The sequence below is a fragment of the Tenrec ecaudatus genome, chromosome 1, assembly GCF_050624435.1.
Source record: "Tenrec ecaudatus isolate mTenEca1 chromosome 1, mTenEca1.hap1, whole genome shotgun sequence".
NCBI classification, from domain to species: Eukaryota; Metazoa; Chordata; class Mammalia; order Afrosoricida; family Tenrecidae; genus Tenrec; species Tenrec ecaudatus.
The window spans coordinates 18502324-18514202 of NC_134530.1; the positions used below are offsets into that span (position 1 = coordinate 18502324).

The following is an 11879-nucleotide window of genomic DNA, read 5'->3' on the forward strand; positions in this document are numbered from 1 at the left end:
ACCCACAGGCTCCCTTTAACAGTTCAGTCCTGTAGTAGAGAGTTCCTTCCATGTTCCACATTATTCCAGCCTTAAGCACAAACCACTACTTTGAAATACAAAAAGGCAGAGTTTCCTCCCCGCCCCTCCAAATTTGTCAACAGTCACCTGGGTAAAATTCTTCACCCTTGAATGTCCTGAACACTAATTTGTCAACAGCCCCCGGGGCAAAACTCTTCATCCTTGAAGGTCCTAAACACTCAAGACACTTCATGGGACTTATTCTTTTAGAACCTTCTTGGCTGTGTTGTCTTGAATCCATTTGAATTTCAATTTAATGGCTGAAGGCAAGTATCCCTCCAAGTCCTCTATTCTTACTTCCCCCAAATAATTTCTATCAATAATTATATCAATAGGTGTCAGGAGAAGCCAGCCCCTAGCACATCATTATGGGTCCGGTAGGCGCAATTGTACAGCGATAATAAGTAAAGATCATAGTAAAGTTATAGAGAGCATGAGAGATAGAACTATTGAAATAAATGAGAGTCAGACACGTTTCATGGTAGCATGCTCACCTCTTCCCTGCATGATGGTCCATGTGGAGGGAGAGAGAGAGAGTTTAATGGCAGCCCCGGCCCCTTTTATATTCTCTGGGGACTTGCAAGCCCCCTAATTACAGGTGAGGACATACGTCACAGGAAGGGGCTGTACTATAGGTAATACAGTAATCAGAAAGGGTGGTCTAGGGACATACACGCAATAGGAAGGGGAGGGATTGGGGGTATGCATGTGACAAGATGGGCGGACCCTAGATTCAAGATGGCGACCTAACCTTGATCATCCTTGGACAGGTTTGGCCTCTCGGGGGTCTCCTACAGGGAAACAGACAACTTCTTTCCTTATCAGAAGGGAGTGGGCCCTATTTGTTGTGGGATAAACAGTGGTGACTACTTGCTCTAGATGGCTGATAGCTCTCAGGGAGAATAACCCCTGACCTACTTCTGATGACTTCCAAGTATAGTCATTCCCAAGCAGCTGTCTGGCATATATTTGGGGGAGACAGCTTGGGAGAAATCCTTCTGTATCCCACAAATAGGCAGAAGAAAATAGTATAAACCTAGTTGTATTAGTCTGGGTACTTTAGAGAAACAAATCCACAGAAACTTATGTATAATTGAGAGTTTTATATAAAGTTTAAGTGCACATCAAGAAAACGTCCCAACCCAGTGCTGCCCAAGCCCACAAGTCCAACATTAATACGTTAACCCATATGTCCAACACCAATCCACAAAGACCTCCATCTCACAAAACAGACACAATGAAACCTATTACTAGAACAAAGCTGAGTCAGTGAATGTACAAGCATCTCAGCACTGGCACCGGTGTCCACAAGGGTGCTCTAGCACCCAGGGCTGCATCTGGGTAGGTCCATGAAACTTCACCACAAATGTCTTACATAAAGTGAGCCGTGCAAGCTAAAGCAGGGAACTGGCTAAGGCAGCTGCACCCTGGTCCGACCATCAGAAAGCTAGAGGCTCGAGAACTAGAAAGTGAAGGCTCACTGAGCCATTTATCTCTTCTCCCTTCAATGAACTCCACATGTGTTTGTCAGCCAGGTTGGGATAATAAACTAACTACCTCACTAGTAGAGCCACATCCTAAAAGCTATCTTAAAACAATCAAACGCTATCTTTATCTCAACTTATCCCATATGGCCTTACACCTCTGTTTGCATTGCCTCAAGCCAGGGGAAGACGTTCTGCAAGCTATTTTGACCTCAGCCAACCATTTTCACTAAGCAAGTGGATCTCAGAGAAATTCAAGAGGCTGTTTTGCCACTTCAGCTCAAAACTTACATTCATCACAATCATTCTCACTATTTTGGACAAGATTAACCAAAGGTAATTTCTAGAAATTAAAACCTTAAATCCCCATATGCTTTCCAGAAAACTACCCAGTAAACACCATGGCCATATCTGACCTCTGGCTAGCTAAAGAAAAACTACCATTAGGCAGAGGTCAAAGAAGTATACACTCTTCATCTTTATGATTTGTTTCCCTAGTCAACTTGGACTAACACATTATAGTACCTTGGAAGTTGGGTACTATAACGTGTTAGTCCAAGTCTACTAGGGAAACAAATTCATACACACTCATATATGTTTAACAGGGAACTTTATGTCAGAGAGCAATTGTACACTAAGAAAACATCCCAACTCAGTCCCGAACAAGTTCAGGAGTATGATATTACCCCACATGTTGATCCTAGTCCATAAATTCCTCTTTAGACTAATGCAGTCATGCAATGATGCTCAATGTAGGAAAATAACAGGCCCATGGATGGAAAGTCGTGTGCATCCGATGGCAGTGGAAGCATCTCAGTGCTGGTGTGGTTCTCCATATGGCTCCTCCAGCTCCAGGGCTCTGGCTCCATCAGAGTAGCTCCATGTGGGGTATCATCAGGTGTATACAGCAGAGAGGTTGTTCCACCTCCAGTGAGCTATTTATCTTCCTCATGCCTCTAAATGCGGTCATTAAGCTGCGACCTCATTGACAGACTAAACTCTACCTCTTTATTCTTAATAGTCTCTAGTTGACACCAGATTATGTTACTACTGCACCGAGAAACCCATTGGAGGAACACATTGGCTGTACTTTTCTATGTCTGGTCACCTTCCAAGGGAATCTTTCACCATCCTGCTCTTTATTACTGACTCCCACCTTCACATTTTCATGTCTTCTATCTTCTCCAATCTCTCTTTTGCAGAATGCTGCACCTCACTATTCTCTAAAGTTTCTGCTGAACATTCGTAGTAAAATAATTGTCTATGCAGACTCTGTTGCTCAGATATGTATTTGTTCATGCTCCTCTCATTGTTGTGGCCCCTTATTGGTCTTGGTCACCTGTCATCCTCTGCATTACCAGTTTTGATTATCTTCAGGAAAATTTGACTGGTTTGTGATATGAATGACAATATTTTACGACTCCCAGATTGTGTTGGGTTCACTTTCCTTTTGACTTGACCTAGTTCTATATTCTATTTCGTTTTACTTTCCTCATGTCCCACTATCATGTTCGGTTTTGGTAATTCCTCTCGGCTATATTGCCCTTGATCGAGCCCCACAAGCATCCTACATCCTCCTCAGCATCAATTTTTGAGACCTCATTCTTCCCTTGTCCCTGGGTTTGTTGGCATTGCCCTGCTTTCCCCCATTTCTTCCTCCCCCATGTCCTCAAGGAACTGTTGGTTCCATTGTTCTCTGCTCCGGATTGTGCATCCCGCCTAATTTGTACAGATAGAAATACACACAAAAACAAAGTGGAGTATAACATAACAAAAAAAGAAGACAGAAAATAAATCCACAACAGCTAATACAATAAAACCAAATAAGAAAAAACAAAAAGAACATCAACAGCTCAAACGGAAAAGCGCTGACACTGTTTCAGGTCTGGATGCTGACCTTATGAGTGTTTCCAGTTGAGTTCTGGGGTGCCAGGCCCTGACCCAAACTCCACATGTGGTATTCATCTGGCACTTAGTTGCTTTGCTCCCCTTGCTGCTCTGCTGTGCACACTTAGTGCTCACCCCGGTGTGGTGGGGTGGGCTCGGGCATGCCTCCCACAGTATGAAATGGTCTGATCAAAGATCCAATTCCTGTCTGGGTAGAAATCTAAAGTTGTGCCATCTTTTCTCTTCATTGTTTTGTGACCTGCAGATGTTTAGAGACTCTTTTGAGACGATTCGATAATCCCCTCTGCCAATACCTGACTGACAAGGATGACTTTCTTTTTATTCAAGTGTTATTGTCAATTACTCACAATGAAAGATATGGTAAAAATACAGGGATGAGTCTGTGTGGAGTTGTATGTGGTCAGAAATATATGGTAAATCTCTGAGGCCTCAGTGGTGAATTATGTCCAGCTGTGTTCTTTAGCCCTCCAGAGAAGGAAATGCACCCATAGCACAGTCATTGTGGGTTACCCTGTGTGCTAGAGACACCAAAATAGAAAGGACAACCTCTTGGGAAGAAGGAGTTCGATGGGATAACAGTTGAACCTGGAGCTGCAAGTTGTCTCCCCAGGGTCAAAGTGGCACAAGTTTACCTTTTGTTTTTCTCTGAGATCCAGAGAAGTCAATTTCTGAAGTTGCATAAGACAAAAGAATACTTCCTTAATGAGGCTCATGGGAATTTCCCCGCTAAAGCCACAGGACTGTAAATACTTCACCTCTCCACACTCATGGAATTGACAGTTTCAGGTGGTGAGGAAACTCAGTTTTATCTTCCAGAGGCCTCACGAGTACTTACATCTTCATGCCCTTTCTGCAGACACAACTTTTCTCTTTTGCAGCCGCACGAGGAAGACGCAGCGCTGTTGGACAGAGACTCTTCCACGAAAACACCTGGATGACCTGCAGCAGCCTCACCGGTGCTGGGATGGGGCGTGAGTGAGGGACCTCACTATGCTAGCCATGGGGATAGCAACTGGACTAACATGTATGAAGTAATTTTAATTATCTAAAATCCTGCTAAGTTAAAGTCCCAGGTTCTGGAGGACGATTCTCTAAACACTTTTACGTTTTCTTTCTCTGTTCTTTCTTCTCGGTGTTGGTTCATTCATCCAATTTCTTTCTTTTTTTAAAAACAGTTTTATTAGCACTTCATCCACATAGTATACAATGCAGTAATTCAATCAAAGCAAGAAAAGCTGTCAAAGTGTCACCATATTCAATTCTAGAATGCTTTCTTCTTCCCTGTAGTCATTGTTATAAGTATAGTTTTCTTTCTAATTGTGGCAAAAACAAGCACCACAGAACATTCTCCGAGTCCAAAACTTCTACTTGTACAATTCAGTGTCGTTGATTATAGTCTTCATTGTACAGCCAAGTTCTTTCTCTCAACTTATCCTCATTTCACCACCTCTTTTCCCCCCACGTTGTGAGAAGGATCTATGCAAACTCACTCAACTATATTCTCATCCATCAACTCATGAAATATTTATTTAGCACTAAATTATACTTTGGAATCAAAGAAATGGGTAGACATTGCTCCTTCTCTCAGGAGTCATATAGTTTTCATAGGGTAACATACATGTAAAAAATGATAAATGAGTAAATAAATGTCCCTATTCTGAGTTGGTTCAACAATCCTGGAGAAGTGGGTCATATCACTGCCCTCTTCTGCAGGGTCTGGTAAAGACTTCACAGAGAACCTCTTAATCATATTGATCCTCAGAGGAGGTGGCAACAGGGCAACCATATTGGGATTATTCTTAGAGCTGTCATTTATGCTTAGGAAACGACATGAAGTAGTTCATCTCTGATGACGACTGAAGGCAAGAAATGAGAAGTGGCTGATGAGTGTGGCCAAGTGGGCAGCAGTGAGATAACAGAAAGCCGTATTCTCACCACAGGATTGGCATTCTGAAAGTTGTGGGGAGTCGGTACAGAGAGGGTGGCAGAGGGTGTGTGCAGCCAGGCTCGACCTTTGGAGAAATCGTCCTGGTCAATGTAAGCAACCCGGTCCTGCTGCTGCCAAATCCATGCAGAGAGAAAAGGTGGAAATAGCACAGGAGAAGTGAGGGATGCATCATGTGTGACAGGTTGCAATATAATTCACCCTGGAACCCACTGAGTAATAGGAGGCACGCTCGACATTTTAAATTCGTTATTTTATGTAATTCCTTATCCCCTCTCTGAAACTGTCGTCACGAGTGTAATTTAAGGGATGATGAAGATGAGAGTTACCACAGTGACTTTGCTTTTCCAACGTGTGTCATGGCGTCTGCATGAAGCTTGTTTCCAAGGGGTTTTCATTTAACTCCTGCCTCTCATTTTACTGAATTGTATTGTTTGAACATTTGTAATTACAGAAAACACGCAACTACAATAAAATAGTTTTCTTTAGCCTCATCTGTAGTTCCCTGTTATTAATATCTTCCATGCAAAGTCCCAGGTTGCGTTTATCGGTCACGATCTGCTTAGACTCCTCTGGCTGAGAAGCACTTATTGATTTTGAGGATCATGTTAGTGTTGAGGCAAAGTGGTCAAACATTTTAGAGACTGTGTTTCAGTTGACTTTTGCCTAATGCCTGTCACATGCTTCAGTTTATTTTGGATTTTCTTTCTGTTTTTATGAACCAGGAGTTTTGTGTCTTATTCACCTATCCTTTTAACAATAGGTGTAAATTAACTTGGGTTTTGTTTGTGATTGTGTTAAACATACAGGTCAAATTGTGAAGGAATTATATCTTCACACTAGTTTTGGTCCTTCCAAATCATGGACAAAGAATATATTTAATTCTTCTATTAGGAGTATTTTTTAGCTTAGATTCTATCAACTTTGCAGGACTTTTGTTACACCAACTCCTATGTATTATTATTATTTTTGAAGTGATTTCTTTGATTGTTGATATGTAGACAGCAATTCACTCTTCTATATTTTTATGGTTGCTCTTTAGGATTTCTCTGTAGACAATGATGACTTCTGTGAACAAAGAGTGCTTTATTTCTTCCTTCCCAGTCTGTATACCTTCTCATTTTAAATTTTTTTGCTCTTGTGCTAGTTAGGACACACAGAGATGTATAAAAGTGGTCATCCTTAACTATGTCTTGAGACAAAGTGGAAATTGTTTAAATTTTTAACATTCAGCATGATCCATATTTACAAGTTTTAATAAATGGTCTTTATGAATGTAAGGAATTTTGTGGAAAAAAGCAAAAATAATTATTTTATTTTTTACAAAATGCTTAATGTGCTTCAGTTGATAAGATATGATTATTTCTTATGTAGCTGATATATTACATAATCTGAATTGGAATTTTGATTAATTAAGTCTTTAATTCCTAAAACCACTCCTACTAGTTGCAGTATACAATTATTTTCATAGGGTATTTCATTAGATTTGCTAGTATTTTGCTGAGGATATTTGCATTTACATTCATGAGTGATGTTGATCTGCAACTTGCTACAATTTCTAAATTTGTTTTTGATATGACACTAATGCTAACTTTAGAGAATAAGTTGGGAAATGTTCCCTGTGCTTATTTTTTCGAAGAGATTATACAGGATTTATTTCATTACATTCTTTAAAGTTGATAGAATCCATTAGCCTTTCCCTAATATGCTTAAAAATTATTGTCCTTATACCAAAAATGTCTCCCAAATACATTGAATTTTTAGAAAAAATAGTTGAAATCTTCCATTGTATTCTCTTGTATTTTTTCTTATACATATTTCATCATTTACTGATATTTGAATAGTATCTTTATAATGTGAGTATAGGAATCCTTTATGTCTTAAAGGTTGAAATATTTATCTAGTTATATTACTGTTCTGGGTGTTTTGGGATTTGGAAGTAGGGATTGTGAGGCTGCTGTCTTCTTTACTGTGATTCTTTCATATCTTTTAATAATCTCCTCTTTTTGTCTACACCATTTTCCCTCTCAGTAGACTAGCTTTCTTTCTCTCTCTATTACATGCTACAATATCAATACAAAGAACCTATGGGACAGAGTTGACTGGTCCTTGATATTCCCACAACCATGACTGTCCCCTCAGAATCCCTGAATCATGGAATTCAGTTCTCAGAGGAGGGCAAAGCAGATTAGCTCATTTGTGGAGTGTTTTCCTTGCTGGATGCGCTCAGCCTGAGGTGTATAATTTACCATTATGGTTGAAAGTAGAGGGGGTAGGAGAAGATATTACTGAAGAGACAACTGTTGATCAAATATCTTAAGCAAACATCTTAAGTTGTCTTCTATAATCAGAATATGTAAATGTTATGCCAAACAGGAGAGAGAGTCCATTTTATGGAAAGCTGAATTATGTATCATTTCCAGCTCCTGGCAGATGCGTGCCTGCAGAGCAGAACCGCTCTCTAAGGTTTCAGGGCGGGGCATTTAGGAAGCTAGTGAGTAGGCTTTTCTCTGAGGCTCCTCTGATATGGCTGCAACTGTCAACCTTTCTGGTACCAATCAAGTGCTTCACCATTTGTCCCAGCAGGGACTCAGGATAATATAAAAGTGTAATACCAAGTAATCTTAATGCAGTAACAGCTACTGTATCATGATGTGGTGCAATATTACATCTAGGAATACTCATTGAACTCTCAGGCCCCATGCCATGGTGTCTTCCGTGATATCATGTTCATCAGACCCTTGTTTTTGCTCTACCCCTAACTGTAACTCAATCCAGCTTCCTGTTCCACTCATTCATACCGTCCTCCTTGTTATTGTCACAACATGTGAGCAATATTATTGTACCAAGGACTTTGCACTAGTCATCTTTGTATAAGATGTTTTCACATTTTTTGTTTGACTAGCATCCAAAATACCTTCTGATTTTCTATTGAAATTCTCCTTATTAAAGATGACTGTACAACGAAATGGAGCCCTGGTGCAGTAGTGGTCATGCATTGTCCTGACACCTGCAGGGTTGGCAGCTGGAAACAGGCAGCAGCTCCGTGGGAATAAGACAGGGCTTCCCATTCCCTTAAACAGTTTCAGTTTCAGAAACCGGCAGGAGGGTCACTGTGAGTCAGCATTGATTCAGGGCTGTGGGTTTTGTTCTATAAAAAAGCCTTTCTATTCCTCGGTATAGCTTTTTGTTGTTGTTGTGACTCCTAATTCCATGAAAACGACAATAGGAAAGCCCGCCCAATCCTGCACATGGACACAATTTTTATGTTTGAGGACATATTTTTGTAGCCACTATATCAACCCATCTCATTGAGGGTGTTCCACTTTTGTTGCTACTGCTCTACTTTACCGTATTTCATCAAGGCAATAATTAGAAATCATTTACTTATTATTAATAGTCTACTGGCCCCCTGGTGGCACAATGGTTACCCTTTGAACTGCTAAGTGCAAGGTCAGACGGTCAAAAGCACCAGTCTCTCTTCAGAAGAAAGTCTGGGCTTACAACTCCTGTAGAGTCATAGTCTGGGAAACCCACAGGGGCAATTCTAGCTTGCCTCACAGGGTTGATATGAGTTGGCATCAAGTGGGTGTGAGCGTGAAAGTAAGGGATTCGCCCTCCACCTCCAACACATATAGTCCTAGATGAACATTTGAGGGCAGATTTATATAATTTTTTAATTAATTAGATGAAGGTTTATAGAACAGATCATAGTTATGTATTCCATAATTCATGAACATTCTCATTCAACTCATCTCTTATAATCCCACTTCTTCCCTATACTTCCTGTGTCCATTTCTTTACTTATATTTCTGAACTTTGTTCTTGAGGAATTGCTGCCCTGTTGATCTTAAATATTTAATTACTATAGCTGGATGTGGGTTCAGTTCTAGACTGGAAGGATAATGGCTCTATAGGGTTAGGGTTTCCATCAGTCTCTCTTGGCCAGTATGCCTAGTGTCCTGTATGATTTTGAGTTTTGTTCCACAAACTCTCCTTACTGCAACCCATTCTGTCTGAGATCTTCTAACCTGAGCTTGTTCAGAGCAGATGATATCTGTAGAGCAGCACCATCTAGTTCTTCAGATCCACAGTAGTGGAGACTGATGTTGGCAGGCTCCATCAGTCTCCTTGCCTCATTCTTTTCATGTGTCTTTCATTTTACATCTTTCTTCTGGCTGAGGAGATGTCAGTAGGTAAAACTCAGCGGACTTCTTAATAGCCCTGAAATGCTATACTTACTACTCATCAAATAAGGGCAATGGTTAAAAAATTTCTTTGCAGTTTTCAGTGACTTCCAGAATATTTGGCGCTGATTCCAAGTTCTGAAGGAGAAAGCAAATGTTTTCAGCTTGATGAAGGCAACAAAAGTACAAAAGTGCTTGACATACAACGGATGTATGTATGGATTGTGATAAGAGTTGTATGAGCCCCGTATAAAATGATTTTTTAAAAAGATAATGATGATGGCAACCTATGTACAAATGTACTTGACACAATAGATGCATGTATGCACTGTGATAAGAGCTGTACAGGGCCTAAAAAAGGATGAAAAAAAAGAGAATACTGGGCAAGCAATAATTAGTGGAACCCATTTGTTGAAGGAAGAAGACAAAGTTTCATGGAAATTGTAGAATTTATATCACTTTTAAAAAAAATGTGATTCGAAAAAAGGAAGGCTAATAAGGTGTGTTATCAAAAGGTTGAGCATTCGGGACTTATGACATTATCAAGTTAATATCATATTGGAATTAAACTACATGCTCAAATGGAATATACAGCATATCCTTTACAATGGTGCTAACTTCTTATATCTAAGTTTCCTTTGCTCTATTCTTTTCCAATAGCTTCTTTAGCTACATGGAACCAAGAAACCACACGCATTATCTACATTTCATCCTGTTGGGGCTCTCAAAAGAGGCAGAGATGCAACCCCTCCTCTTCGGACTGTTCCTGTCTATGTACCTGGTCACCTTCACTGGGAACCTGCTCATCATCCTGACCATCATCAAGGACAACCACCTCCACACACCCATGTACTTCTTCCTCTCCAACCTCTCCTTTGCTGACATCTGTTTCACCACTACCACTGTCCCAAAGATGTTGCTGAACATCCAGATGCAGAACAAAGTCATTACATATGAACACTGCATCGCTCAGATGTACTTTTTCTTGCTTTTTACAGGATTGGATAATTTCTTTTTGACAGTGATGGCTTATGACCGGTTTGTGGCCATCTGTCACCCACTGCACTACACGGTCATCATGAACCCAAGGTTCTGTGGCCTCCTGCTTCTGGCCTCCTGGTTATTAAGTGTGCTGAATGCTCTACTACATGTGTTAATGGTTTTGCGTTTGTCCTTTTGTACGGAGTTGGAAATCTCCCATTTTTTCTGTGAACTTAACCAGGTACTCCAAATTGCTTGCTCTGACACATTCCTCAATACCTTAGTAATTTATTTAGCAGCTGGGTTTCTGGGGGTTGTTCCATTCAGTGGGGTCATTTTTTCTTATTCAAAGATTGTGTCGTCCATTTTGAAAATTGCCTCAGCTGGGGGCAAATATAAAGCCTTTTCCACCTGTGGGTCTCACCTCTCTGTGGTTACCTTGTTCTATGGTACAGGTCTTGGGGTTTATCTCACTTCTGCTGCTTCTCAAGATTCCAGGTCCATTGCAATCACCTCAGTGATGTACACTGTAGCCACACCCATGCTGAACCCCTTTATCTACACTCTTAGAAACAAGGACATAAAGCAGGCCCTACGGAAACTTTGCAGGTGACAATTATTCTCTACAAAGCAGAGCAATCTCTAGATTAGAGAGTTACTGATGAGAAAGAGAGCTGAAAATTGTGAATATCTAAATCATACTTTCCCCAGCAGGCTCCTCTGCTTTAAAATCCCAATTTAATCTGCTCCCTTTTTATACACAATACACAAGTGTTTCCTGTATATTTCTTTCAAAGGGGATCATTTGTATAAAAATCCTCTCCTGAACATACAATTCTTTTAGGGCGACTGCAGATTGAAACATGAAACACCCTCCACTGCTAGTCACAGAATATACCTGTCTACAGTTATTCCATGGGAACTGCATTATGATTGTTCTCAAACCTTAAACTGTTGAGATATAAAGTTTCAAATTCCTATTTGGATAGCCTGTTTCTTATGATCAATTCTGGTAGGAGATATTTGATCTTTTGATTATTTTCTTTAAAATGAAGTCTTGTTAAATGTTTTGATTTGGAACTTATAAGAATGTTTTTGAGAGTTGGTTTCTGTCAATTGAATGGTCAGTATTCTCAGTGAGTTGGCAGGTACGGCCTGGTTATCCTTCATGATGTTCTGTAACTCAATGTCATCAATGCCAGCATAAGGGCTGCTATTAACAGTCAATTAGCTGCGTGAAGATGAGTGTGGATTGCAACCTCTTCACTCAGGTCAACCCTGATCCAGTTGCGAGGACATTTTTCGGCGTGTAGC

At 40.4% G+C, this 11879-nt stretch overlaps 1 protein-coding gene across 1 annotated transcript; it reads left to right on the plus strand.

Annotated features, from left to right (window-relative positions):
* Positions 1-10257: 10257 nt before the first annotated feature.
* Positions 10258-11178, plus strand: LOC142447905 (olfactory receptor 7A5-like). Its single transcript, XM_075549299.1, has one exon. The coding sequence runs from the start codon at positions 10258-10260 to the stop codon at positions 11176-11178; it is 921 nt and encodes a 306-aa protein (XP_075405414.1).
* The last annotated feature ends 701 nt before the right edge of the window (positions 11179-11879 follow it).